The sequence below is a fragment of the Psittacula echo genome (assembly GCF_963264785.1).
Source record: "Psittacula echo genome assembly, chromosome: 1".
Lineage (NCBI taxonomy): Eukaryota > Metazoa > Chordata > Aves > Psittaciformes > Psittacidae > Psittacula > Psittacula echo.
In genome coordinates, this window is record NC_137735.1 from 73,140,547 (window position 1) to 73,167,421 (window position 26,875).

General features: G+C 46.3%; 1 protein-coding gene across 2 annotated transcripts; it reads right to left on the reverse strand.

Annotated features, from left to right (window-relative positions):
- Positions 1 to 680: 680 nt before the first annotated feature.
- Positions 681 to 26,859, reverse strand: CCNI (cyclin I). Of its 2 annotated transcripts, none has more exons than XM_080625071.1 (7): positions 26,697 to 26,859; positions 13,837 to 13,993; positions 7,483 to 7,617; positions 4,354 to 4,428; positions 4,044 to 4,184; positions 2,972 to 3,202; positions 681 to 2,337 (listed from the first exon to the last, which is right to left on the reverse strand). In XM_080625071.1, the coding sequence occupies exons 2-7, from the start codon at positions 13,948 to 13,950 to the stop codon at positions 1,879 to 1,881; spliced, it is 1,155 nt and encodes a 384-aa protein (XP_080481197.1). In that variant the 5' UTR covers positions 13,951 to 13,993; positions 26,697 to 26,859; the 3' UTR covers positions 681 to 1,878. The 2 variants fall into 2 exon arrangements, with proteins under 2 accessions (XP_080481197.1, XP_080481196.1); XM_080625070.1 differs by having other exon boundaries at positions 7,483 to 7,620.
- Positions 26,860 to 26,875: the final 16 nt, after the last annotated feature.

The window sequence follows — 26,875 nt, forward strand, 5'->3', positions numbered from 1 at the left end:
CTTCTGTTCCAGCCATGCCCCTGCCAGCTGACACAAGCCAACACCTTCCTTTTCCCAGCCTCGTGCCAACCCCTCTCCTTGTGCGTGTTTGCAGAAGGGTTTGGGCTGTGATCCTCATGAGAGCCTGCGTGTTGATACTGGTGAATATGGGGTAGGGGGAATGTGTCCTTTAAACTGGGAGGAAGGAATCTGTGGAGGGGTAGAATCCAATGGAAGCTGAGGCTTAGGGGTGTGCTGGGTGAAGCCCTGAGACTGCCAGGAAAGGTCACGGAGTGGTTATACAGCAGGGAGGATTGGTATAGCTGGAGGGAGGGAGGATGGTGCGCATCCCTCTGGGAATGTGGCCTCGGGAGGTGGTTTCCAGGTTGCGGGTGGGAAGAGAGCTGAAACCCAAGGGAAGCTGCTCATGGGGGGCTGTGCACCATAAAAAGGATGGCACCTCAGGAGACAGGCAGCAGGAGGGGCCAGCTCCTGAAGTGCACAGGACCAAAGCCAGCAAGGTTGTCAAGATGACAGAATCTAATCTCTTCTGTCATCGATGAGCTTCCAGAAGTGCAGGAATTCAGTCTGTACCCCCACCAAGCTGTTTTGGCACAGGTCTGGCATGGTGCAGCTCCCTTCCAGCCTCCAGGTAAAACTGGTCCCTGACTCGGGTGAAAATCACACCACCAGACTTGGAATCCAGGACAACTTTCTTTATTGCTACCAGAAGGCTTTCATCAGTACGAAGGCTCCAGATACAATACCTTCCTCAGGGCTGTGGAGAGAGCTTACAATTGGGATGGGTCATTCTCAGAAACAGAGGTGCAACATTGATAAGACATGATTTTAAAGGTTGTACTCTTGGTTAGAAGTTACATGAACACAAAACTTGAGGGTTAGGGTCTTTGCTTTTGGGTTTGTGGCTGGTAATGACGCACCTTTCAAACCTGGGGTGTACGGAGCTGCCCCAGCACTTCACCCAGCAGGGCTGGCCACACACCAAGCTTACAAACACACAGGGGGAAGAACACTCTGCACAATTAAAGGCTGATGCTTGATGTAGACAGTGAAAATCCACACGGAACACAAGGTTCCTTGGTGCAAACAAGGGAAAAATACTGGTTTTGTTCAAGTGATGCAAACTCCATTAAGTGCTTTCTGTGTTGGAAAACGCTGAGGTCTCTGTGCAAGGCACAGAGCCCTTTGGCTGGCTACCCTAGTGCTCTTCACACTCCTGGGATTATTCCTGAAGTATGGAGCAGCCTGCATGTGGTGTTTTTCTCTTGTTCCTGACTAAACTTTAGTTGAAATCCAGTTTTAAAATATTTTAGTCACATTTAAACACCAAAGTGCTAGCAAAACAAGAAGGGTCTTTTTCTTTAGAAAGGAAAAGGAAGGGTGATGTGGAGGTCGAGTGGTACAGGGCATCATGCACAAGACTGGCTGAGAATTAAAGGAGGAACAAGCAAAAAGAGGGAGGAGCAGATGGAAACGGACCAGAGAGGTGTTGTCTGGGAAAACAGATCAGCTCTGCAGGAGTGATGGGAGCTCTGGGATGTGGAGAATAGGTTACAGGACACAGGAGCAGAAAAACAGTGGAAGTGGAACTGACAACACTAGAAAGGAACAATTTTCTCTACTTTTTTTGTTTGGTTTTTGGGTCTTTTTTTAGATTTTTTATTCTTTTTTGTGTTTTTAAGTGCTTAAATAGTGGAACTATAATTAGCCGCACAAGAAAAAAATATCAAAAAAGGGTTAGGATTTTTTTTTTCTGGGTTTTTTTTTGGCTCCCTTCAGTCCAGCCTGAGAAGGTATGGCCCCTTCTCCTCCTACCAAGCAGACAAGAGGCCAGGTTCTGCACTCTTCTGTGGTGGAGCGGGTGGTGTGCGCTCCCAGCTACATCACAGACACTGGCTGTAAAGGTGGACAAGGGGAAACGTTGCCCTCCTGCCTCGAGACATCAGCGCCACAAACAGAGCCCATGTTTTCCAGAGCCACTACCTCCGGAGCAACGTCTTCATTGTAGAGACGCTTAATCCCATCATAGAAGTCGTCCACTTCCATCTCTTCCACTTTACGCTTGGCAGAGGCTTGTTTGCAGCTGCTGGGAGCTGGCAGATGCTGGTAGAGTGCAGCTGTACCTGTGACTGGCACTTCTGGTCTGCCGTTGTCCTTGGAGAAACCTGGCCCTGGGACAGAGGAGGGCTGGCATGGGAACACTCCTCTGTTACAGGTCACAAGGGTATGCTGGAGGGGACTGTAGACATATACAGGATTGGGCAGCAGAGAAGACTGCAGGGTGGAAAGGTGATGTGCCACGAGCTCCCGGCAGTGGATCAGCTGTGAGCTATCCATCTGGAGAGGGAAGACAACAAAGGAACCAGCATTGTGGGATCACTGCTACGGAGAGAGGAGGCTGTCAGCCAGGGCAGAGCTCAGGCTTGGAGCACACTGCCCAACCCTGCACCTCACTTCTCAATACACTGGGTGCAGGCAAAAGTAAGTAGCAGAGGACCAAAAAGACCCCCAACATGATGACTTTGTGAGATCAACTCCCCCTCCTGCCTAAACCTCATGGGAATAGTGTGTGGGGGGCCCTTTCAGATATTAAAAGGTTTCACTGCATATTTTTAGCAACTTTTCTCTTTCCAGTACTTGTTGGACCACCACACATGCTTAGAATGAACTAAAAGGGGTTAACTAGGATTTTCTCCCCAGTGTGTTATTTGCTCCCTGGTGCAGAGAGTGCCCATACACATCAGGGCATGCAGCTCCTCCCTTTGTCACCAACTGGATGCAGTCAAGCTCAGGACTTTGTGGAACTGTCCCAACAAGCCCTTGAGGCTGAAGCACAACTATCCTCACAGAAGCAGGCAGAGATGGTCAATGAGGGATCCGAAAGCCCCACTGGCTGGATCCCTGGAGTTCTGAGCCAGGCGCAGCCCCCGGTCCCTCCCCGCTGTGATGTGCAGTGCCAGCACCCCCTCACCTGTGCTTTCTGGAGCAGCTCGATGATGAGAGCCAGCCAGTCGGGGAGCAGCTTCTCCAGCTCCAGGCTGACAATGGCCAGCGCCAGCATAGAGCCCTTGAACTGCAGCAGCTGGTAACAGGCCATGCAGTGCAGCAGCTGCTTGGTGAGCGCCGCCACATGCTGAGAGGGACTCAGCTTGGGCAGGATGGTCAGTAGCTGAGGCCTGTTGGACACCGCAACTGCGTGGAACTGAGGGGGAAAACAAGCACGTGAGGCAGCTGGCGTCGCCAACAGGCAACCCCACAGGCCAAGCTGGGGCAGATCTGACGAGCCGCATGCGATACGTTTTGGACGCACAAGGATCCTCCAGCTTAACCTTCAAGGCCATTTCCACACCATAGAAAACACACTAATGCATTGAACCCATCAAGAGCTTGGTGCAGCCTCTCTGGTTGGGACCTGCCATCACACACACCATCTGCCTGGAGACGGGGCTTCCCAGGGCTCTGCAAAAGGCTCTTCCCTTCCACCCTTCTCTGACTACAGAGGTTTGGCACTTCAGGTGTCCTAGAAAAAACTTATCAATCAAGCAGAGAGGAGGAAATTCAACATAGAACCTGAGGACACCTTCCTTGCCTTTGTCTTGTCTCACCCACGAACCTGGTTCTCTGGCAGTGCACTTCAGCAGCAGGCACAGAGTGCACCCATTGCCCAGCATATGTGCGTCCTCCATGTTGGGCTTAGCACTTTCATGCTGCCTGGCATTTAGCTTTGAGAAAAGCCATTAGAAGTTAAGACTTAGGTGCAAGGTTTTCAGAAACTCTGAGTCCTGGTCTTTAGCTTAACATCCCTTAATATAGGCCAGGTGGTCAGATGGCTGATTTGCGCTTTGGAAATGGCACATGAAGTGTTAAAAGTCTCTTCTGGAATTCTCTGGCAACACTTTTTCTGTCAGAAACTACTTGTATGAAAGAATTCTGAACACATCCTGAGATCTGTGTTCTGGTTTTGTTGAGGTACCTCCCGAATCATTACTTACACTGACCAGCACCAGAATGGCTATTTACGCCCCTTACTTGTCCTTACTTACAATATGAAGGAAATCCAGTGGTGTTGCCATGTGAAGATCCCAGTTCAGTTTATCCAGGATAATCTTCTCCATTCTGCGGATTTCAGCTGGAGAACAACCACAAAAGCTATCCCGAGCCAAAACCTTCAGTACTGGAATCCTCTGCAAAAGCCAATGCAAAGGAAGAAGCGAGAGAACCACTCATTACAGAAATCACACAAAATGCCTCATTCCTGTCCTGGCAAGCGCCAGGCACCATGTGCAAGCAAAGGCAGGACTGGAGGAGCATGTATTCAGACAATACTAAGATAGTTAAGAGCAGAAAAATTACCTCATCTTCCTCAATGGTCTTTGCAGCGAGAAAGAAGCAGCTGATTGCAATACAGTTCAAGTACTTTGGACGGGCCTATAGTACAGAACAGCAGAGAAGTTATGAGTATGATATGAAAAGTACATGTAACCCCTTCTGGTGGGACAACCTGAGCCCCAGGGTCTGGCTGCCCATGCAGCACATCCTGGATCAGCAGGCTGACCTCCAGCTATGCCACCTCCAGCAACAATCTGTGCTCCATGACGTTAGGAATCTGCTGGCCCCGTGATGGTAACTGGCACCCACTGATGTGCAGCACTGGAGTGGAAAAAGCTCACTTTGAATGAGAAATAGGAGGAGAAAATCAGAAGGGCCAGACTGTCACTTGCCAAAAAAGCTTCAGCTGTTAGTGCTGCCGGGGGTCAGGCACAGAATGGGAAGTAAGAGAAGAGAATTAAAGCCACTGTCCTTGCCTAGGGGAAGTATAAAACACCCATAAAAATCACCACTTGGGTAATTTCATATTGTAGTTGTCAAAACTGTGGCACACGGATTATCAGGACAGATGGTCTCTTCTACAGGGAGTTGTTTTAGGCAAAGTAAATGAAATTTGGAGGAGAAAGGGCGATTTTTTTTTTTTTTCCATGGGCATCAAAAACTCCTTTTCCAGGCCTTGACTGGGGGTGAGGTGGGAGGCAGGACACATGGGCTGGAGGTGTTCAGCCAGTCCCTGTGACAGACCAGCCACATAGCCTCTGCACCCAATAGCCTACGGGCAATCCTTCCTCTGCTGCTCATGTTAGGAGATGCTGAAAGCAAAGGTAAGTGAAAATCCTGCACTTATTGTGAACATCTACTTGGTGCCTGACCTGTTGCCATGACTTATTCCTGCTTGGTAAATTTTAGCAGATGCAGCAGAGCTATGGGGTGGTTGACGGGTGGGATGCTGCATGTTACACTCACTCATGCAAACAGCTGTCAAGAAATCCAGAACAGTGTTTCCAGAAAGCAACAGAAGAACACAGGACGGTGTTGAAGCTGAACATCTTTACCTACATTCAGTCCCAGTTACTTAAAAAGGACCATGCTGTGCCTAGAGCTTTGGCTTTCCAGTGTTATTTAAACTTAAATACACATAAAGAATCCACACTTGGGGGTGGCGGTTGTGTCTGCACGCATCTGCTTGTGGATCCAGGTGTCACTGAAAGCAAGGAGAATAAATTCCCCTCCTCTGAGGGTTAAGAAGTGTTGTGCAGGAGCGCCTTAGGGGCAGCTAGCCTGAGCTATTTCAAACCGTGTTCACAGTGAAGGACAGACTGGTTGTCTTAATAAAATCCCACATGGTAGCAGCTGGTAAAAAAACCCAGGAGTTAAACGGCATCAGAGGAATGGCAGCTTTATGGGAGAGGAAAATTGGGAGAGAGCACCAAGCCCTGAGCTGTTTGAACAATGCTCAACCAGACAGAATACCTTTCTCCATTGCTGCTTCCTGCCTGAAGCAGCCAGCGGACTCCCTCCTCATGTTCTTATACTTTGTTTGTGATTCCTTGGCTGCTGCAAAGTACTGAAAGAAAGACTGTACTCGAGGGCATTGGATGTTGAGAGACTTAAATCTATTTCCCATCTCAGTCTTTCACTAAATCAGCTACTTTACTATCTTCTTAAAAATAAAATTTCCATGGCTGGCAACTAAAACATCAGTATTTATTAGTATTTAAAGGGTAGGTTGATGACATCACTTGTGTTCCAACAAACTAAGTCACACTGCAATGTAAGTGCGAAGGCTGAGAAAACCTGCTGCTGAGACCTCGAGCTCTACTGCTTACCTGACGGTGTTGGTGATGAGACTAGAGACACACAGGTGAGACTACAGATTGGCACCTGAGCAAACACGGTAAGAGGTAAGGTAACCCAAAGGCTGACGACAACCAGAGGTTGGCGATTCTGGGTCAATCCCTTTTGTTCAGTCACTTGCAGCATGTGAAACAGCCCCAGCTCACCACATCTAACCCACTTCTGTGGTTGACTTAGAGGGACAGGAGAGCAGCAGATTCCCGCTGCAGACAGCCAAAATGCTGATTTTGTCTTTTTTAAACAGTTTCTATGCTGTAGCAGCCTTAAACCCAAACAGACATTCTTCATTCCCAGCAGGAGTGACAGTCTATCACTTTGATGGCCTGCACCCATGCTTGCTCATCTTTCCCCTTCACATCTCTTGAGCTGACATCAGCCTTAAGCTATTAGTCTGTTCAACTGGCTATTAGAGCAGGTCAGTAGTAAAAAAGCAGCCCCCTCTGGCAGGATCTGCTTCCCCCATTTTTTAATGTTGTTTTTAATTTCCTCTCCCAGCACTAGCACACTTGCCAGGCCCAGGCCTAGGCCTGTCCTCAAGCATTTCTTTGTTTCCTCCAGCCAGTCCATCACTACCAGGTGCTCCCAGCAATTCTGGGTGCTACATATGAGATGAAATGCAGTTACAAACACCAGAGGAATTAAGAGGTGAGCAGGGACTTCCCATGACTTCTTTGTCAGAGGGCACTGGGCCTGGGTTTCTAACTGCAGGCATTTCCCTCAGCTTTATGAGTCAATTTAGGTTAAGGTAGAGGCCATCCTCTTTTCACTTAAACTGTAACCTCTATGCAGCCTCTTTTTCTGATGGCTTAAAGGAATAGGTAAGGTGCTGAACTCAACATTCAAACCAGGTTTGAGTGAGCTGAGGAAGAACAGTGCTGCTTTTCTCTTGGGTTAATGTGCAATTAAACTAATGAGCTGCACTACATGAAGGAAATAGGCCTAACAAAGGGCCTAAAGAGGGAAAATACTCTTGGCCGGTGAAAAGCACTGGGTCAGATCCCCGAGCACTTCCTGTTCTCACTGAAGCAATGGCTGCTTTCACCAGGTGAAAAATGACTATGGAAAGAATCTTTCTCTAAAAGCTCCAGGTGGTATCATGTGCTGCCAGTTCCAAAACCCGAAATTAAGCTTCTGGAGCAGTGCAGGCACAATCCTACACGTGTCAGAAGGGAAGAGGGTGTGAGGGCAGAGGGGGAAGTGAGCATTTCCATATAGCCACACCAGAAGGACTGAACACAGAAATAGCTGAGTGGGTGGTATAAATCTGTTCCAGTTTATGTATCTGCAAATATTTACCTTTACTGCAGCTAAAAACCTGTCCAAAAGGCTGATGGCCAGGGCAAGCGTTTCTGGATAAAGGTGGAACTGGTACTTGAGCTTGGCCAGCCACTGAATGACCTCATCCCTCTGCTTTGGAGAAATGGCTACATCCTGCTGGAGAGAAAAACAAACCATTCTTACACAAAGGCTCAGCAAGTCAGAAGAGACCAAACATTTTACCTCCACAGGAGTTTTCCAAAGGCTCCTTTGGAAAGTGGGGGGGTGGACCAGCCTGAATCGCCACTTTGTGCTTGCAGTTACTTCCCCCATCCCAAATAATTTGCGCTGGAACAGACAACTTTCCTTGCATCACTCAGAAATTTCACTGTATGCTGGGGAAAAGAGGAAGGATGTCTTGTAGTTTCTCCAGCACTGACCCAGTATTCTCCAGCTTAGCACAAAGAGATTTGTTATTATTTTTAGCCTCCTTAGGGCCATGTTGATACATGGACATGCCTGGCTTGAGCAAACCCAGATGTGCTGGAGGAGACAGGCGGGTGCTCAGCCCCTGACAAACACAAGAGGGGAGAGACCAAGCTCGTGTTTTGGGAAGGAAGATTTATTTTTCCTTCACATTACAGGGGTATTTTTAGCTCAGTGTATGTTAAAAGAAGAACCTTCCAAACAGCTTCCGAAAGATCTTTTGCAGTACAGTTAACTGTGCCCTGGGTTTGCAAAGCAGGTACAATTTCACCTTAAAATGTCTGTGTTGGGGTCTGGGTTTGGTTGGGGGTTTTTGTAACTTTTTGGCTTACCACTGACCTGTTTGCACAATAGCTGAATTTCAACCACACATACATCCTGGCATAAAATCTTTCTCTCTGATTTCCTAAAGAAATATTTACAGCTTTAGAAGACCCTTTCCCTCCAACCAAGCAAATGTCTGGTCTCGCTTCTATGGGGAATAATTGGGGTGATTAGCAAGGATGTGTCCAGAAGTGAGTGGTGAAACCAAACGCATTTCTTCTGCCATGTTTGAGGGCCTGTGCTCTTTTGGCTACTGCTGAGATGGGTTTGAGAAAGAAACGGAATGAGCAGTTACTGTAGAAAAGCAAGGTGAGGGCTTGTGCAAACACCCATCACTGAAGGGCTGGGCTGTATCTGTCCTCCCAGGAGGGGGGCGAAAGAGCAGAATTGTAGAAAATAAAACCACCCAATACTGAAGTAAAATGAGTACTTCAGGCTACACCCATCACCAATGCACCATGGGCCTTACAGAGACAGTAATGGCCTTCGCCACACGTCTACGGCCCTGGAGCCAAGAACACACGTGCAAGCAGAGTTTTGTAGGCAGAACGGTCATCACAGTCGGGCCTCCACGAGGACACCAGCTTCATGCCTTTAGCTGTTACTCACAGTGTGACATCTCTGCTCAGCTTCCTCACTGGTGCTGAGGACCACCGTGTGGGACTGAAGAGGGGGGACGGTGGCAGGGCTTAAGCACTGGGATGAGTTCTGGGCTCTGTGGCAGTGGGGAACAAAATCCTGCCTTGTTTTCCCTTCTGAATGCCTGACTGTATCTGGTTTGAGTTTTCTCAATTCCAAGAAATAATGATACTTTCTAAAATTATTATTGCAATGTAAGGGTGAAATCTGAGGCCCCCCCCAGGGGCAGGACACCCGCTGTCTGCAGACATCACACTCATTCCCAAAATGCTAGTTAAGCATATACTGGGAGTATAATGAATGCACCACACGGCAGTAAGGGACTTATTAAATGCTCTGCTAAGAACATCTCCTAAACAGTGGGACAAGAACCGAGAATGTATCTGGGGAGGAAAAAAAGGCAATATTGTGTGAAATCCTGGCCATTCTTCTCCTGTGGCAAACTGAGGCCTGTACAGCTGAACAGAAAATGGGCAGAGAAAGGAGGGGTGGTAGTTAAGACGGAGTTCCTTGTTGCTTTATTTGTTGCACCCATTTTTTAACAGAAGGAGACAAAGCCATACTAAAGGGCTGATAACCCCAGCTAGGTTTGGACAACGTGGACTTGCAACTTAAAGGATTATTTGGGGAATCCAGTATCTAGGGGAATCTAGTACCGGCTAAAAGCCAACATGAAACCAGCCCATCACACAGAATAAACTTGACTTTAAAAACCTGCCTCTGGCTCTTAAATCACCAGCCTGCAGGAGGGGATTTTTCCCATCCCCTTCCATTGCTGCCAGGTGCCAGCAGAAACAGGCATTACCGACCGGGCAGGGTCTGTCATGGCTCAACCCTGTTTACCCTGTGCCTGCCAAAGCAAAAGGTTAGCACTACCCCTACGAACAGCATAGGCGGGAAGGGTGAGATTGTTTTTCTGTGCTGCCTTCAGTCCTCCCAAGATATGTCCTTCTATCTTCTCACCCTTCACGGGCAGAGTTTCAGACTTGGGAGGTAACTTGAAATGTCAAGGCTGTAATGTAAAGACTAGCAGTGGCACACTCAGGCCCTGAGTGTGTGAACTGTCCCTTCCATGTGACGAAGAAATGGTGTTTAATCTAAACCACTGAAAAACAGCAGTGTGTCTAATCAAGACAGGAAATCAAAACAAACAAAACAAGCCCCCCCCCCCCCCCCCCGAACACCATGATCCTCTAACTGCAAAGTAAACTCATATCTAGGTGTACGGCTTCAAAATAAAATCTGGCTTCTTACATCATCCCAGCAACAGAAGTAAGAAAGGCAGCACAATACAACTAATGAAACAGTGAGGTCACTGTTCTTTAGTTATATAAAATTGAAAGCAAAACCGAGACACCACAGTGGCTGAAAGCAAGAAAATCCCTTTGGGCTGGAACGCAGAAATTCACCTGTGGCGTGGAGGTACCTTCCTGTCTGCCTGTGGTCAGCTCTTTGTTTTGGCACCTCAAATCCACCTTTTCGGAACTTCACCTCTGGGGTGGCAGAGTGCACTAGCCTAGCATGACAGCTTTAATTAGGGAAAATTAACCTACGCCCAGCAACTGCTGCTCCTTTCCTTCCCCTCTATCCTGCTTAGTCCTGCGTGGCACCTCCACAGAATAACAGAAGAGGATTCCCAGCTCTTTGCCTGTCTTCCACCTGCAGAGAACACAAACACCTCCAGTTCTCAGGAGACTCAACCTTGAGACACTTAGAAAGTGCAGTCTAGAAAAAATGTTATCTGTGAACTCAATCCTGATTCAATTTTATTGCTGCCTAATCTAGAAAAAGCACCTTACCTGGTAATTTTTTTTCTTTACTGTCTGCTGTCCCTCTCTCTCTTGTTTTTATTTCTGCCTAGTCCTGCTGTGGGCTCCAAGGGGTGACCTTTATCAGGTTGGAAGGCTTGAGGGGAGACAGATGACTGAGTGGGAAAGCAGAAGAGCTGGGTGTATTCGCTTTACAAGGTTGTACAGAACTGTAAAGTCACTTCCCGATTCGCCCACAGGATAAAACAGGCACCAGAAGGTTGAAACACCAACACAAGGTCTTCCAGTGGAAGAACTGGAAATAAACTGAGGTCTCCTGGTTCCTCAAAAGATACAGAGAACCAATAAGAAGACACAAACAGCCAGAACAGGCAAAGGAGGAGAGACCACATAAGCAACACTGTTTCTGTAAGAAAATAAAAGCAAACCCTCAGTTTACACACCTGTCTGCTGCAAAGTTACTTGGCAACATGCAATAGTCAAACTTTGACCAGTATTTACTGCTTGCTTTCTCAAGCCTTAGTCATGTGAAGGCTTCTGAATGTCACCTGGATACTGTATAACCAAAGAGGGGAAAAAAAAAAATGGAAGGAAAACATAAAGACCAAGTACATTCAGCAGCCCTGGGAGGGTTCCAGACTCAGTCCACTTCTTATTTCAGACTGAAAAGCCCCTGTGAGATCTGGAATTGATACACTGCAAACACTGAAGAGCCAGTGGCCTACATTTAGAGGAGAGAAACTAAAAGAAATATACATGCCAGTAGGAAATGGGAGTTATCAGTCAAAAAGTAAAACAAACAGAAACATCACATACATTACATTATTAGGGCGAAGATTCCCAACAGATTCTGTATCCTGTACTAAAAACGTAGTCTTCCTGTTTCTGTAACTATGAGTTTCTTTCTTCCTTTCAAAGATTTCAACTCTGATGCATATTTAGAAACTGAATTTGTTCCAGTTTTAAACACGAGAACCAAAAATGACTTCTGGACCCCAAAGTCAAAACTTAAAGTTTACTCCCGAAAACTAGTTACAGTGCTACCTCCAATCTGAGCATTAGACTTTTGTAGCCGCATTCCCATTTTCTCATTTGCAAAGCAGATGACCTGATTAAAACCCTTTCTGCAGTCAGTCTACCTTTGTAGCAAGAAATGGAAAGTTACATGTGCTTTGGGCTGCCAGATCTGATACACAGAAGGATGCAAATTTCCTGACTGTCATGGGAAATAAACAACAGTTTCATACAAGTGAGGTTTTAGGCTACTGCAGCTGTTTGCAGAAGCAGGCAGCAGATGATGAGGGGTATCACAGCAAATGGGATAATCCATACTAAACATCCATGACTGCCACACTGCCAAAACAAGCGCTGTTGAAGTTGGGGAACGCAGTTGGAAAAGTTGGGTGTCACGAATGGAGGCACAGAGGGAAATACGTGACTACAGATGCGCGACGGCATGAAGAGCCAGGATCTCCCCAGAGCACACAGCTGTGTTTATGTTGTCTTTTAAATCTGACCTTCACACGTTACACATTTCAATCCAATTTAATATTTCCTGCTAGAAGTTGTTTAATAGTATTGCATTCTAGCTGATAAAAGTCAATGTCTGAACCGACATGTACGAAAACGTACAGGAAAAGGTTACAAAGCCAACAGTTTTGGGGGTGGGAATTCCAGGAGTAGAAACTCCTGTCTCCTGCTTGGAGACAGGAAATACTACCAAGCACAGACCCCAGCAATCTGTCCAAGTGCAGGGGAGGAAGGGAAGAAGAGATCCTTCATCATCATAATGTAACTGAACACTACAAGGACTAATCTGGTATTTCCCCAGGCCAGACTCGAGTCTGCTGTTGAGCACAAACTTTACACTGGCTTTAGCAATGAGGCTGTTTCCATACTTGATCCTCCTCTGACTTATCTCAGCAGGCCACAGAGTTGCCTCCCTGGTTTCATAGTCAGCAGACCACCAAAAGTCCTGTTAACTTCGAGTGTTTACCACCGAGGACACCACTTCATGAGGTGCTGCAAACCTCAGCCACAATGACACTGAGATCCCCTAAAGGTCCCTGCCAGCAGGACAACTGTGCTTCATCACAGACAGGGGCAAGGGTCCTTCTGCTGCAGTGACAACCTGAATGTGGCACAGGCGGGGAACCTTATCTTCAAAGGGCAAGAGAGGGATTCCTGGGAAGGCTGCCTAATGCAGGTGGTGGTTTCCAAGCCACCAAAATCCACCTCACCAAGGCAAAACCGCAAGAGCCTTGTCCCTGTGAAGTCTTTGCACAAGATTCTGGTTTGGTTACACACTTTGAGTCCCTAACCTATCTTGTTATACTGTAATCCTATCTCCCTACATTATAATCACTAAGCCAGCATGAAATAACTATAGCCATCAACTAGATGGTTTACTATATTACTAGGCTGGTTTACTATAAACCAGGGTCTCAAATTGTACGTGCCTCAAGTCAGCCACAGGCACAACATACTCAACACCTCTGACAACCAGGTCACTTATTTGTAAATCTAAATGTGGGTTAACAAAACCAATACTGAGTCCCTTAAAAACATATCTGTTCCTGTACAATAGCAATTTCTTTCACCAGACAGAAAACACACCCACAACACCGATTAGCTTTGACAACAGCTGACAGGCTTGTGTGAACATTTTATATGAATCAAGAACAGCAAGGCTGGTTCTGAGTCCATCAGTGAGGTGATTTCCGCCCAGCCCAATATCCAAGTAGCAGAAACTGTGACAACCAACCTCACATTTCACATTTTGTTTTGAACAAAACTCTGTGGAGTTTTGAGGTTATTAGTGAACTTAGTCCAAGAAAATGAAGCTGCTTTTAAGAACTGCTGCACAGTTGGTGCCCACTTGAGATGTATGCTAATTACCCACACTATTTGTAAAACAAGTTTAATTAAGACAATGTATGTATATGCTTTCACAAGCAACAGCAGAGATCGAACACAATACGGAATGTGCTCTGTACCCATGATGGCAGGCATGTCCCTGAAACACAAAAGTAACTGCTTACTTCACAGCCTCATTTTCCAGGTCTCAAGCAGAAGGCAACTTCTCATGCAAGAGCTTCAGCTGTTCACATAGAAAGACATCAGAGGATGGTCTCATGCCTTTACTAAGATGAATGATGTGAAAAAGAGACGTTACCTGATTGGGCTGAATTTTCGGCACATGCGCTTTCCACATTTGAGCTTCCCTAGAGATTGCCATCTCCAGAAGGAGAGACAACCTCTGGCTTTCCAGGGGTCCTGAAAACTTCATGGTAACCCTTGGATCCACCTGCCACCCAGCTGGATACAGCTACCTGCAAAACCAAAGACAGCCTGGTGAAAGAAACACTGAGCACAAGAAAGCACTAAAGCTGCAAGAAATGGAACAGTGATTGGGAACTTGGCAAACCTACCCCCAGGAAACCCAAACCCAGACTGAATTCAGATGAAGCTGAGCCAAAATGGTCCATGGGTCTCCAACACCTATGTGAGCTTAAGAGTCCTGCCACTTTGAGGTCTTCTGGTTCTTTGTTACATAGGTAATTAGGCAAGACCTCTCCTGCTTCAACAGCAATAAAAAATCGGGGTGTTTCATGAAAAATACCTGACAAGAGGGAGGAGCTGTATGACAAATATAAAGGGGATTTCAGTAAGACCTGTTTCACCTGCAATGGAAATGTACCAGGGAGTTCAAGAAGGTTCCTCTTGTATCTAATCTGAAAGTATGATAGATCCACAAAACTTCAGGGCACAGCTCTGATTTTAGATAGGAAATGTGTTTTTAAAAAAGTAACAAAACCAGTGACAGCCTTCGAAAAACATAACTGACATGATAGGAAGCTTGTAAAGCAACAGATTCCACCACCTGCTTTCAAATGGAGAAGACTGTCTGAAAAGCTTATTCTAACTGTTCTAATACTATCTACCAGTGCCCTGGCCACAAATTCCATACCAGCACTAAATCACTTAGGCAAAACAATTCAGCCTGAAGGGTAAATCCATGGGAAAGTTATTTAAACTTTCAACTCCTTCTGTGGGCTCTTGTGAAACCCAAAGCAGGTGGATATTGGCCAAATGCTAACCAGGCAATCTGAGAAAGACCAGTTTGTTAATACAAAAGTTTGTGCTGTATTTACAGGAAATAAGGGGACAGAACCAGAGAAAATAAACAAAAATCACAGTGAAAACAATCAGTTTATTGTAAATAATAGCAACAGCTCTGAACAAGCTCAGAGTTAAGGGAAACTGTAAAACAAGTATTTATCAATTTACAGCAGTTTTTAATGGGCACAGTTCACACAGAACCTGCATAAGGCACAAAACCACACTCAAGTCCCACTTAGAGACAAGCAGGTTTTAAGTGGCAAGTAAAAGCCAAGACTCTCAGTCCTGAACAAAAACCCTTTTTGCATTATTTTTTTATAAAACAAATGCTTCTCCATGAACAAAGGAGATGCTGTACTGGCTTGGCATACCCCCATACAAGGTTTCCAGCCTTGTAATGACTCAAGGCGATTTGGGCCTCCAGCTGGAGGAAACACCTTTGATTCAGAATTCCTGAACAGGCCCAAAATGCTCTGCAGTGTCTCAAAAACACTTCCCATCAGCCTCCAAATGGCTAATTGAGTATCACCATGGACTGAAAAACCCCTATTAGAAGTTCCTCACTTGACAAGAGGGCGACTCTGCCTGGGAAGAGGGGACATTACAGTCCTCTGAACCGTGGCTTCTTATGTGCATTTACTCATTTCTGCATCTTTTTTAAACCTCGGGGAGATCCTAGTGTCATTCATACCACTGTAAATGGGACCGACACACATTCACAGCCTTCCCCCCATCCAAGCTCATTCACTCAGGGGCTTAATTAGCATCTCATTATCCTCCCATCAGACACCCCAGGTTTCCCTGTGGGATGAGCTGGCTCCCAGAGGCTGGATGCCCCACCATTTCCAGAGCCATCAGTGCTTCCAAAGGAGGTGTATAGCCCTGGGAAAGGAGGACTGCAGTGCTGAGGGCTGCACCCCTGCACTGATGGAGAAAAGCAGTTCAAATTGCAGGTGCAGGTGAAAGTATTCTGTTCAATTGGGCATATGGGGGGAATCATCTGGCAAACAGGGGTTGAGCTGAGTGTAGCCTTCATGCCTTGCCACTCAGAGGCCCCAGAAAAGATGTTTTTCTCCAGACCTGTGCACAGCAAAAGATGGATGATTTTTAGATTTATTTATTTATTTATTATTTATTCGAGCCTGCAGACTGCCAGTTGCTACATACCAGGTGAAAGACATGTCTGATCATCTTAGGACCAGACCCAAAGCTCAATCAAGCTAGTAGAGACCAAAGCCGAGGACCAGAGCTGAGCTCCAAGAGCCGGGAGACAGTGAGCTCCTCTCTGCATGCTTGTCAGAAAGAAAGCAATAGCTATATTTAGCCTGACCACATCTCCTAATATGAAATATTGATGATCCTTTCTTGGTTTTGCAGGAAAGACAGAGTAATTAGCCACCCCTCAAATCACTGGAGAAAACACATGAAAAACTTCAGGCTGAAGCAAATATCCTCGCACACATCCTTTTTCTGTTGTGACTGACAAACTTTCCCACTGTATTTACAACACAAATGGGTTTCACAGGCCTCTGGGCCCAGAAAAGATCTTTTTCTTACCCTGGTGCCTTTTTAGGTTGGCCCAGTACTGTCTTGACTGGTTAGTGGCCACTGCAGAGAGCCCTGGAGCACCCTGACATACCAGTGGCCCTGCAAGGGACATTTTTAGTAAGCGACGATGGCAACTGTTCTGAGTTGCCAAGGTGAAAAGAGAAGGAAAAATAACTTTTCCTTTCTGAACTGGGGAGGTGATTCAATGAGGGCTGAGGCATAATAACCTTTATAAGGAAAAAAAAGAAGAGGAATGACGTGCTTGAAAGTTTCCCTTGCAGCAACAGTGGTGCACAGACTTTTCCAGCACCAAAAGCATGCCAGGCAGCACACCAAGCACTCCGAGGGCTGAAACCAGTTTGCATCTAAATTTACATAGCTTTTAATCAGATAAATGCACATCAACAGCTTCCTAAAATCCAGCACTTGGAAGTCAGCTGATGACTGTGGAGAGACCAAACTCTCTTCTCTCTGCTTAGATGGAGATGATAAAACCCGAGCACAGTGGAAAAGCAATGTCTAATAGTTGGAAAGTTAGTAAATGAGAAGTGAGCCAAGCCAACATGTTGGCTTTTTGTTGACATCTCCTATGAGCAAGGTCACAAGCTGCAGGTTGCATCCTGCTTTGAAATTAGTCAGAACTTCGGTGTGAGGTTTTCACTTGTGAAAGGCATTAAACATCACCTGCTTATTCATTAATAATACCCCAACTCAGTCCATAAAATGTAACCCATCTCATAAAGATCTCTCTTCTTGATCTGAACTTATAGCTAACTTTATTTAAAGAGGTACTTTCAAGTTTCCCTACAGAAGTTTTACACTGCTGAATGCTGCAGGGTACAGTTTTCAAAAGCAGTTTCATGTTTGCAATAGCGGCAGACAGCTACCAACCTTTTTGGTTGGGGGGTGCATGCAAAATAGTCTATTTTTTAATTTGGGGGTTTTTTTTGGCTTTGTAATAATTTGAACTGACAATAAAAAGTGTCTCCTGCTGACAAAAGATGCATTACAGGAATTATCCACATGCTCCTAAGACAGTTGCTGATTTTCCCCTGCCATCCCGATTTTGTGCACAAGCCCAGGTGGGTATCCTGAACAAGAAGGGCAATCCCAATACAGCTTAACCACCACACACATTTCTGCAGACCTTTTAAGTATTTTCAGCTTTAGCAAGCAATAATACAATCTTAATAGATGACCTGAAAGCAGACTTTTCTGGGTGGGGGAGGCAGGCGAAGAAGAAGGAAGAGAGGAAGGAGACTGAATTCCTCAGAGCTCCAGCCAACCATCTGTGATTTCACATGATCAAAACGTAGTTTGCACTGCTAGAAGAAACTAAGTGCAAGTTGTGATTAGAGATTTCAAAGCTGTGGGCGTAGGGAGGGCGTGGAGGGGCCGGGGCTTTCTCTCAGCTTAACTCTTTCCTCACTCCACGTCAGTAAAGCAGTCTGGAAATCTATGCCAGACGAAGGGAAATACCTACAGTGGTGTTGCTTCCCTCTGAGAAGAAGAAAACCAGCAGGCATCAACCACTTCTACAATTTTGCATCATGTCTGTACCACATAATAGCTTTAAGAGGATGTTTCTGCAGAGTAAAATTTCCCATGGGTACCTCATTACTGGAGATCACTATCTACCTTTCTGTCTTTTCAATCTGCCAAAGCAAAGCCTGATCTGATAACTATTAAGTGAAGGACCAGCAAGAGTTAAAATCAACTGGTTTTAGTTGTAGAGAGTAAATCTTGCTGCAGCCCATTACTGGAAATAACTTGACAGAGTTGTGAGGCAGTATATGAATGACCTTTTTGAAGTGAAGTGACTGGGAAAAAAAGACGTTTGGGAATATAGTTTCAAATTTCATCATCTAAATAAGACATGTATTTGAAGCAATAAACTTACTTCTATGGAATGAATACTAATACACACTAAATCAAGAATGCACTCCCCCATGAGAAATTCATTAGTATCAAACATAAACATGCCACAGGTACGTGTGTGATATTGCACCTTTAACAAGCAGCGTGTTTGCTTTGTGTGTAAGCCAGCCCACAGACCTAAACTCGGAAAGAGGTAATTTTATTCAGGCTGGGGAATAAAGAGGGCCCTTGCCACTTGTCTGTGTGACTCACCCCCTGCTAACTCCCACAACCTGCTACAAAGGCAAGTCTGTGAGATATTTTGGCAGCATCACTCAGGCTCACGTACATCACACACTTGCCACTTCTCTTCCTCCAACCAGATTTTTCCTGGGAGTGCAAATAAAGTTGACTTCATTTTAGTGCCCATTTTCCAAACGGAAGGATTTTTCCAAACATTTTAAAGAAGCCTGCCAGTTAAAGACATGGGTCTGCAACTGCAAAACAAGAACACAGAATGATGTTTTGATGGGAGGGAAGGAAGGTGGTTTTGAGTCTCTTTTGGAGCAGAGAAATCCCAAGGCCTATTCAACAGCAAGAGCCCTCTGGAGAGGCCTGGACCAGCAGCAGTGCACTCTTCTCACCATCATCTTCTGTTTCTATTATGTTCAAAAAGGAAAGCTCAGATGGAATTTGTGACAGCACCATGAACACTCTGAGGCTGGTAAAGCAATGTGGTAGAAAATATAAAAACAGTTTCTGTTCTTCATGGTATTCCCTAAGGGCTGCAAAAAAAATAAATCAAGAAAACAGGTGGAATAATTCAGGGAAAGACAAAAAAGGCCCACATGAGGACATTTTGAAATAGGCGGGAAGGCGCCACAGAGCCACTGATGATGGCAGTAGTATAAAGCTGCTGTCTGACAGCTGTCACTCAGGTGGGGTTCTGCACATTCAAGCCGGAGCTGTTCCTTTTTTTACAGCAACCACCACTTTGTACAATCTATGCCTGCTGCCCAGCCTGCTCTCTCCTACACCCAGGGACCACAAATGAGGGTAGTTCTAAGAAAGATCTGCTGTACTTCATTCACCAAACCTCTCCTGGCTGAAACCAGGGCTTTGCTATTTAAGAGAAGCTTAAATGACACATTTCAAAGCAGGGACTTGTAAAAAACAACGTAGAAGATGAACTCCTGAGCAAACTTTCAGACAATGTCACCATTCTTCTTCCCTCCTGGTGTGCTTCCAAACCCATGCCTGCCCTAACCCCTTGTCTCTGGCTGGAAATGCCAGAGGAGGTTTGCATTTCCTTGCTGTCTCTGGCAACTGCCAAGATCAGTCCATTCAAGCAGCATTTGCCCAGGAAGGCCTCTGGTCACTAGCAGGGCTTAAATTTTCCATGCCACAGCTCGAGAGTGATGCAAACAAGCTGTTTCAATCCCACCTTTGAGGCAGCATGTGGCAGCATACCAAGTAAACTGTGGATAAAAGGTAAACTCGGAATCCAGCCCCAGGAGACCAGCTCCAGCTGCACAACGTATGTGTTTGATGCAGAGGAGATGAAACTCAGTATAATTTAATGAGTTCTGCTTCGAGATTCTGGTTTATTTGAACCTAAATATCAAAGGGAAAGTTATTAACTGATGGAGGCTGCTTGCTTGCATGGATTAAACTAAGCAAAACCAAGCCCCTTGCAAACCAAAACCCCTCTATGCCTTTTTATGAACACTTGCAAAAGAAATGCCTACCTTTTACACTCTTTCAACATGCATCATCTGGCTCCTGATATGCATGCAAGATGCCTCCTGAAGATGTGAACTCTTCGCAACATTTATTAAGATCACCCAAGGCACTTGGGATAACATTCTGGTAGGATGGGCCCTGCCAGTGGTCTGCACACAGCTCTCAATGGCCAAAATCACTGTGCTGGCAAGTCAGGAACTGATGTGTGCACTGGGGTATCACATCAAGGGCGGGCAGCCCTTGTATGGAACAATTTGCAGTCATATGCCAAAAAGATGGTGCCACCTTCTTGTTCAGAACTGAAGCATGAAACGGATATAAAGCAATGACAAGTGAGTGAGTGCTGCTTCCAACCTAAATAATGGGGAAATCCAAGAAAGCAATGGCTGAGCCTTGTACCAAACCGTACACTGCTGGCACAGGAATGAGCACAGCTCCCTGAAGCGACCAATAAACATTTGTGCAGCAGCTTCTGGGTTCTGCCTGGGGACCTTCTGGATCTTCTGGGGAATATCTGGGAACCCTGTGAGAAACTTGAGGAAGCTGCTGCAGCTAAGAGAGAACAAGGTATTGGGAACCACAAGATCACAGGCCTGAGGGAGTTCTAGCAGCTTCTAACGAGCATGATCAGCTGCCCTTGGTGAGGTCTATGTAAGAGTCGGGCTCAAGGTACCATCAGATGCAGAAGTTTTTGGAGAAGGTTGGGTTGAGGTGGGACTCAGTAGGGTCTGTTCCTGTGCAAGTGGTCTCAGATACGGTGGTAGCATACTATGGGGCAGTTTCCCAGCAGATGCTGGAGCAGCTGCCCCTGCAAGGTTTGAGGTTTTGGTGCTGACAGAACTCTGGATGACGGGCACAGCTCTCCAAGCCCCAGGCTGGAGGGACTGCCCATGGCTTTTCTCAGAGACTGGGACAGATGGCTCTCTGGTCTGCACGAGGTATGTTATCCTAGAAGAACTGTGGTGCCTAGTGAACGAGTTACAGGAAGAAGTAGCTGTGCACCATCACAGAAGTTTTTCAGGAGATAGACAGGACCTTCTCTAGGACTCAGCAGCTTAAAAAGCCTCAGGTTCCCTTTGCAATAGAGAAGCAGGTGGTGTCCACCCCATCACATCAAGGTAAGTGAAACCTCTGGAGAAGGATGAAAGGGGATTATTTCTGGCTTTAGAAGGAAAGGAAACCCTGCCCCACCTCAGGCTTTATAACTACAGAACAGGTTCACCATACTTTTTCTAGAGGAGCTAAAAGTGCCTTTAAGCCACCTGACACTAAACCACCCTATGAGGTACCATTATGGAGAAATCCTCACAAACCCTTCCTGGGAAGTGTGTTGGAGTGCTGCTCTTAAGTTCATGTATGCTTATGAACACAGTGTAGGGCATAAACATGCTGAGAGACCTGTGTGAAGCTGAAAGACTACAGGCTTGTTGGAATCTCATGTGGTGGGATGCCTCCCATGACTTCCAGAGTTGCAGCGGACGGCTAAAGGCTCTAGGAAGATGACATGCTGCAAAAGGGATAGTGGAGCTTCCTTTGATATGAGAGAACAGCTGTAATGTGTGGAGATTTGTGTGGATGGATGTTGAGCCAACTGAGAGCACATGGGTGAGGCTTAAAGAGAAAATGGATGAGGGTGACACTTGCGGGTGGATAAACAAGTGGATGAGGCCTTCTACAGACAGCTGGAAGATGCCTTGTGTTTGCAGGTGCTGTCCCTCACTACCCCAACCACCCTGATGTAAGTAGGAGGAACAACACAGCAGAGCATAAGCAACCCAGGAGGTTTTTGGAGTACACTGATGACACCTGCCTGAGTGATAGAGAAGCTAAAGAGATTTTTTGCTGGACCTCACACCCTCCTGCAAGGAGGGGTTTGTGGCGTACATGAAAGTCGAAGGCTGTCTTTGCTGCGGTGACCGTGGGATAGTGGAGTTCAGGATTCCAAAGGTAAGGAGGAAGGTAAGAAGCAACCTCACAACCCTCAACTTTATGTGAGCAGATTCTGGACTCTTCAGATATATGCTTGGAAAAGTCCCACAGGGCAAGGCCCCGAAGGGAAAAAGGTCTCAAATGCTGGTTATTGTTCAAGGATTATCACCTGTGGAGTCTCCATCCTTGGAGATACTGAAAAGGTGTCATGACATGGTACAGGGCAACTGGTTTTGGGTGTCCCTTGTGCTTGAGCAGGGGGGGTTGGACAAGATGACCTTCAGAGGTCCCTTCCAGCATCAACCACTCACTGGTCTCTAGGGCTTTAGGCTTGCACAGTTGTGAGGGCTCAGGTGTTTGCCCAGAGCAGCTCATCAACTCTTCAGGCAGCAAACAGGGGCAGGGGGGAAGGGAATGCTGACCAAACCTGGCATTATGTAATGTCTCACTGCTGATCTCCTAGAAGCAACACATGGAGAGTAGGATGCACTTCCCCCATGACCCATAGGGCTTGGGGTAAATCGATGGTAAAGAGAAGGAAGTTGCTCTGAGGAAAATAAAGTTCACAAAGTATGAATGAGCAGTAATTTCATAAAATAGGGCCAGAGGCCTGCAAGCTCATAAAAATGAACTCTCTACATGCAAGGGCCAACAGGCATTTGGATTCTAAAGCATCACGCGCCACCTTTTAAGTAATATAATCCCCTGAAACCAAGTAAATGCAATGCCTCTATGGGCAAAGGCACAGAAACAGACTTCAGCAGTGGTTCTCTTTATCTTTCGGCAGTAGTTGGTCATTAACATAAATGAACAGCAATAAAACCAAACAAGTTTATACCCAGTTCAACACCCACATCCAAAAAACATGTTACTACAATGGCTTGATTCCTCTTGACACGAACAAAAAAGAATGATCTGAAAGCCTAAATGCTCACCAAGCACTTTGCAGATTCTGACTGGCTTCAGGGTAAATTATCAGTGATTACAGCTAATATCAGGATACAGTGTAAGGCACTAAAAAGAGACAATTATGAGGAATTACCTGCTATTGAAACAATAGATCAATTATGAGGTACAGCATAGTAGCTGCAGAGCAGCATTCTTAGGCTCTGAGGGTACTGTCTCCTCTTTCTCATCAACCAGAGAGAACCCACAGTTATAAAGCTTAATTATCCTCCAGGAGCTGGTGCTTGCTGACTAATTAGCCTCTTGTTGAAACAATATGGAAAAGATGGTAATTCCAATTGTCTGCAAAAACAAGATGGCACAGACGTGGTCCTGGCTCTTCCCTAAATGCTGGTCTCTCCTGCCTAACAAGTATAAATGTAACAGCCTTGATAGCCTCTGTTCCGGAAAACCTAAAAAGAACAGTCCTCAACCTAAAATAAACCTTTGGAAGGAAACTCTGGGAGGTGCAGGGGGCTGATAAAGAGAGAACAGTTATCTGAGGCAGCATATAGGGGCAGCTGGAGTTCTCCTTCCGCTGCTTCCACTTGTGCAAAGCCCCCCTTTTCTCCTATCAGTGCAAGTATGGACACATTTGCAGGGCTTTCTTAAGTGGAGACTAAGCTGCATTTGCTGGTCGTGTTAGTACAGCAGCTGCATCCTTACAGCTTTTCAGTTGCATGGCAGCAGTTAAACCCCAAGATTTACTGTCAAAATTGTTAGGAAGGTAAAGGTTGAAGTCCTTGGGAGTCAAGCTCTTGGTTGGCAGATGACTGTAGTCAAGAGCCACACCAGCCAAGAAATGAGATCTTGCAGTATATGGCAAAATACCACCACAAAAAGGTGCAAAAGCCTCTGGCAAATGGGTTCGTCCAGCACCTCCCATCATCCTGGTAAAGAAAATGTTTGATGTCTGGGCTGATGAACAAAATGGAGTATCTGCAGTAACATGTTTGTGAGTGAGCTTTTAGATGAGTTTACTGCATAGCAAGTGCAAATACCTATTCTGGTTAATAAATCAGTGTTGATAATACTTGCAGTTTGCAAACACACAGGAAGGGAACATTTCAGACCATGTGTGCTTCATGCTGGGATGGGAGACACCTGAGATTTTCCTTCCACCTCAATGACTTCACCTTCTGGTTTTGGCATGTGAAAACAGCTATTGTTGTATACTGAATTATCAAAGCAACTAATCTCTATTCTCAGTGAACCAACATTCCCCTTGAAATCCACCTCCTTGATGGGAATCCGCTTGCATTTCCTGCTGCTTCGTCAGAGTATCCTCGTGACAACTACTTGGGTTTGTACCTCCTGTAGCACCACAAAGTCATGGGAGCAAAGGAAGACAGCCACAGTTTGTTACTGGACAGGTTAGCTCTGGATGCCCGTTTTCAGGTGAGGCCCTTCAGGTCCCTCAACCATATTTCACTCAGTCTGGAGATAGAAGTCTTCTCCTTTAGTCACATTTTGCTTGGACAACAGAGTCAAAGGGTGACCACCATGTGGTGGTCAGAATATGATGTCTACTTTTCCTGCTACAGGCTATGGAGCAGTGTGAAATAAACTGTAAATTGTGTGTGTATCCATCCACCCAGGTCAGATGCATAATTTACATCAGCATGACAGTTGCGCCAAATCTTATTCCCTAAAAAAAGCGTCATGTAAAAACACAAAGATTAAACACATGAATGTAAATGCTTCCAAAAAGCCAGTTCAGCATGAGGTCAAGATTAATCACTGCTTTAACCAGTGCATTGCTTCAGGTGTGCAAAGTAAAGCACCTTCCACACAGGCCCTGGGGAATGGCAAGCTGCAGCACACAAACACTGCTCATGTTCTCATTTGTTGCCTGCATGATGTAAGCTAAGAATTAGGTGAGCCTAGAAAAGTTGAGAAGGGAAAATGTAAGAGAGAGTAGTTACAGGGGAGATGCTCAAAGCTGTAAAAAGCTGAACACTTGGGTTCACTTACTGACTTGAAAAGTTTCTCCCACGGCAATGGTACAAGCAAAGGTAGCAGAATCGAACAGCCTTGTACTGAGACTGAAGGATATTTAAACTGAAATGTCTGCAAATATTATTATGACAATCTGAAAATAGAAAAATAATATGTTTTAGGAAGTAAATGATCAAAGTGTTAATTTAAGATGGCAGACAGATAACCCTGGATACTGCATTGTACTGGAAAACACAGATCCTGACACCTGACTTATCCATTCCTTCAGACAAAGCCATCCCAAGGCCTCTAGGATGTGGAGATATGGACCACTGAGTTAAAGCGGTACCTGAAGCAACCCCAACTCCCCTCTACCAGCTGGCTGTGCAGAACAGCCCAGAAAGGAGGGCTGCACAGCCAGCCTTAATGAGCCACACAGCTGGCCTGGGAGTTGGGCAGGGCCACAATGGGGTCCCTTTGACCACGGTCCTGTGAGGCTCAGGCTGCTCTCTCCCAGCAGCCTGTACCCAGCAAACCTTGGGCTGTGTTGAGGCATGTCAATGCCCTCAAGTGTGTCCAGGAATGGATGCTGACAGAGAGACCAGAGCAGAAATGCTCTGTGGGAATGCTGCTCTGCTCATCAACAGCAGTTTTTATCAACACTGGCTACAGCCCCGTGACACCCTGAATGTGAAACAGTGGGACAGCCCAGCCCCAGCTGGCATCCACCAAGCCAGATCTTTTGTAGAGAGGATCCTGACTGAGCAAGGCTCTTTTCATGCAGTGACAAAAAGACAGAGGCAATCTCAGAGTATTTTAAAATAAGGACCTGGAGTAAACAAAGCACAGGACTTGGTAAGAATACGGAACAGATGCAGTGAAAGAGGCATCTAAGATCAGTTCTCCCATATCAAACTCTACACAAGCTCTTAAATGAGGGTGAAGGATAATCATAAGTACATACATACATATATATATATATATACACACACCCCCCAACTCCTGCTGGGGAAAAGCCAAAAGATCAGCTTCTCACATCCCATGCCAAGGTCTGTGCAAGCACAAATGAGAGCGAGTGGTCCCCCAGCTCTCCAAGCCAGCCAAACTACTTTAAAACAAAACCTGAATCATTTGCAGGGATTCAAAATCAAACCCTCGACACAAGGAAAAGATGATGTGATTTGCTTTTTGAGAGATAAACTACTCCCTAGCCTCACCTTGTAAAACCTGGGCTGTACATGTGATCCCCCAGCTTTAAATTGGGGTTAAATATTTAATAAGAATAACTCTTCCGTGTACAGGCTCTTACAGCACACCATGGAAATAATGTTTTGGGAGCGTGCAGATGCTGGTGCTGAAAAGTTCTTTAAAATTCAGGCTGGAAACAGTCTGCCTTCTAACGCCCTGAAGAGTGGGAAAACGGAGGATCGTTTTTCCTTCTTTCACAGGGTGGAAAGGGGAGGATGACGGAACAGTTTTTTCTATGTTCAAGTTTGCAGATTTTTTTTGCAAGTCTGCTTTGCACCACCCGCATGAAACAACCGGCGGTAACCTCGCTCCTGTAATTTCACCCCTTTGGCGATAGATTTATCGAACACAACGCCACTCTTCTTTCATGGAAACTTCTTCCACGGCAGATGGGGAGGGCAAAGAGGGATTTACAATCTCTGCGAACCAAGTGCACGAAGACGAAAGAACAAAACAACTAACTGCGTGCGCCAGGAAAAGCCATCGGTGACCAGGAGTCACACTGACGGGGAGGAAGGGGAGAGCACGACGGTCACCGCACACCCGCGGGCAACACATACACAATGCACAGCTCCTGTAACGCACACACGCTTTGCACGCACTTGTGCGCTGCACGTACACACAACGGTGCCTTGCAAGCCCGATCCCGCAACAGGGACCCCCAGCCTGCCCCCCCCCCCCCTTCGCTCCCGCCCTGCGGCTCACCTCCCCTGCACGACGGCGGGGTGCCCGGCGGGGCCCGGCCATCAGCACCCCATGATGGGGCGACGGCGGCGGGGCTCCTCCGCGGCGCTTCAGCACCGTGCGGGCCCCATGTCCGGGGCGGCGGCGGCGGCGGCGGCCGGCGGGCTCATGTCGCCATGGCGGGGCCGCGGCGACGGGGG

What these genes read in the sequence shown, in the direction of transcription:
- CCNI (XM_080625070.1), bottom strand. Translation starts at nt 13,950, where the DNA reads ATGAAGTTTTCAGGACCCCTGGAAAGCCAGAGGTTGTCTCTCCTTCTG. An exon ending in GGTTTTTAGCTGCAGTAAAG is followed by an intron (nt 4,429 to 7,482) that starts GTAAATATTTGC and finishes TCTGTACTATAG; the next exon opens with GCCCGTCCAAAGTACTTGAA. An exon ending in AGACCATTGAGGAAGATGAG is followed by an intron (nt 4,185 to 4,353) that starts GTAATTTTTCTG and finishes TGGCTTTTGCAG; the next exon opens with AGGATTCCAGTACTGAAGGT.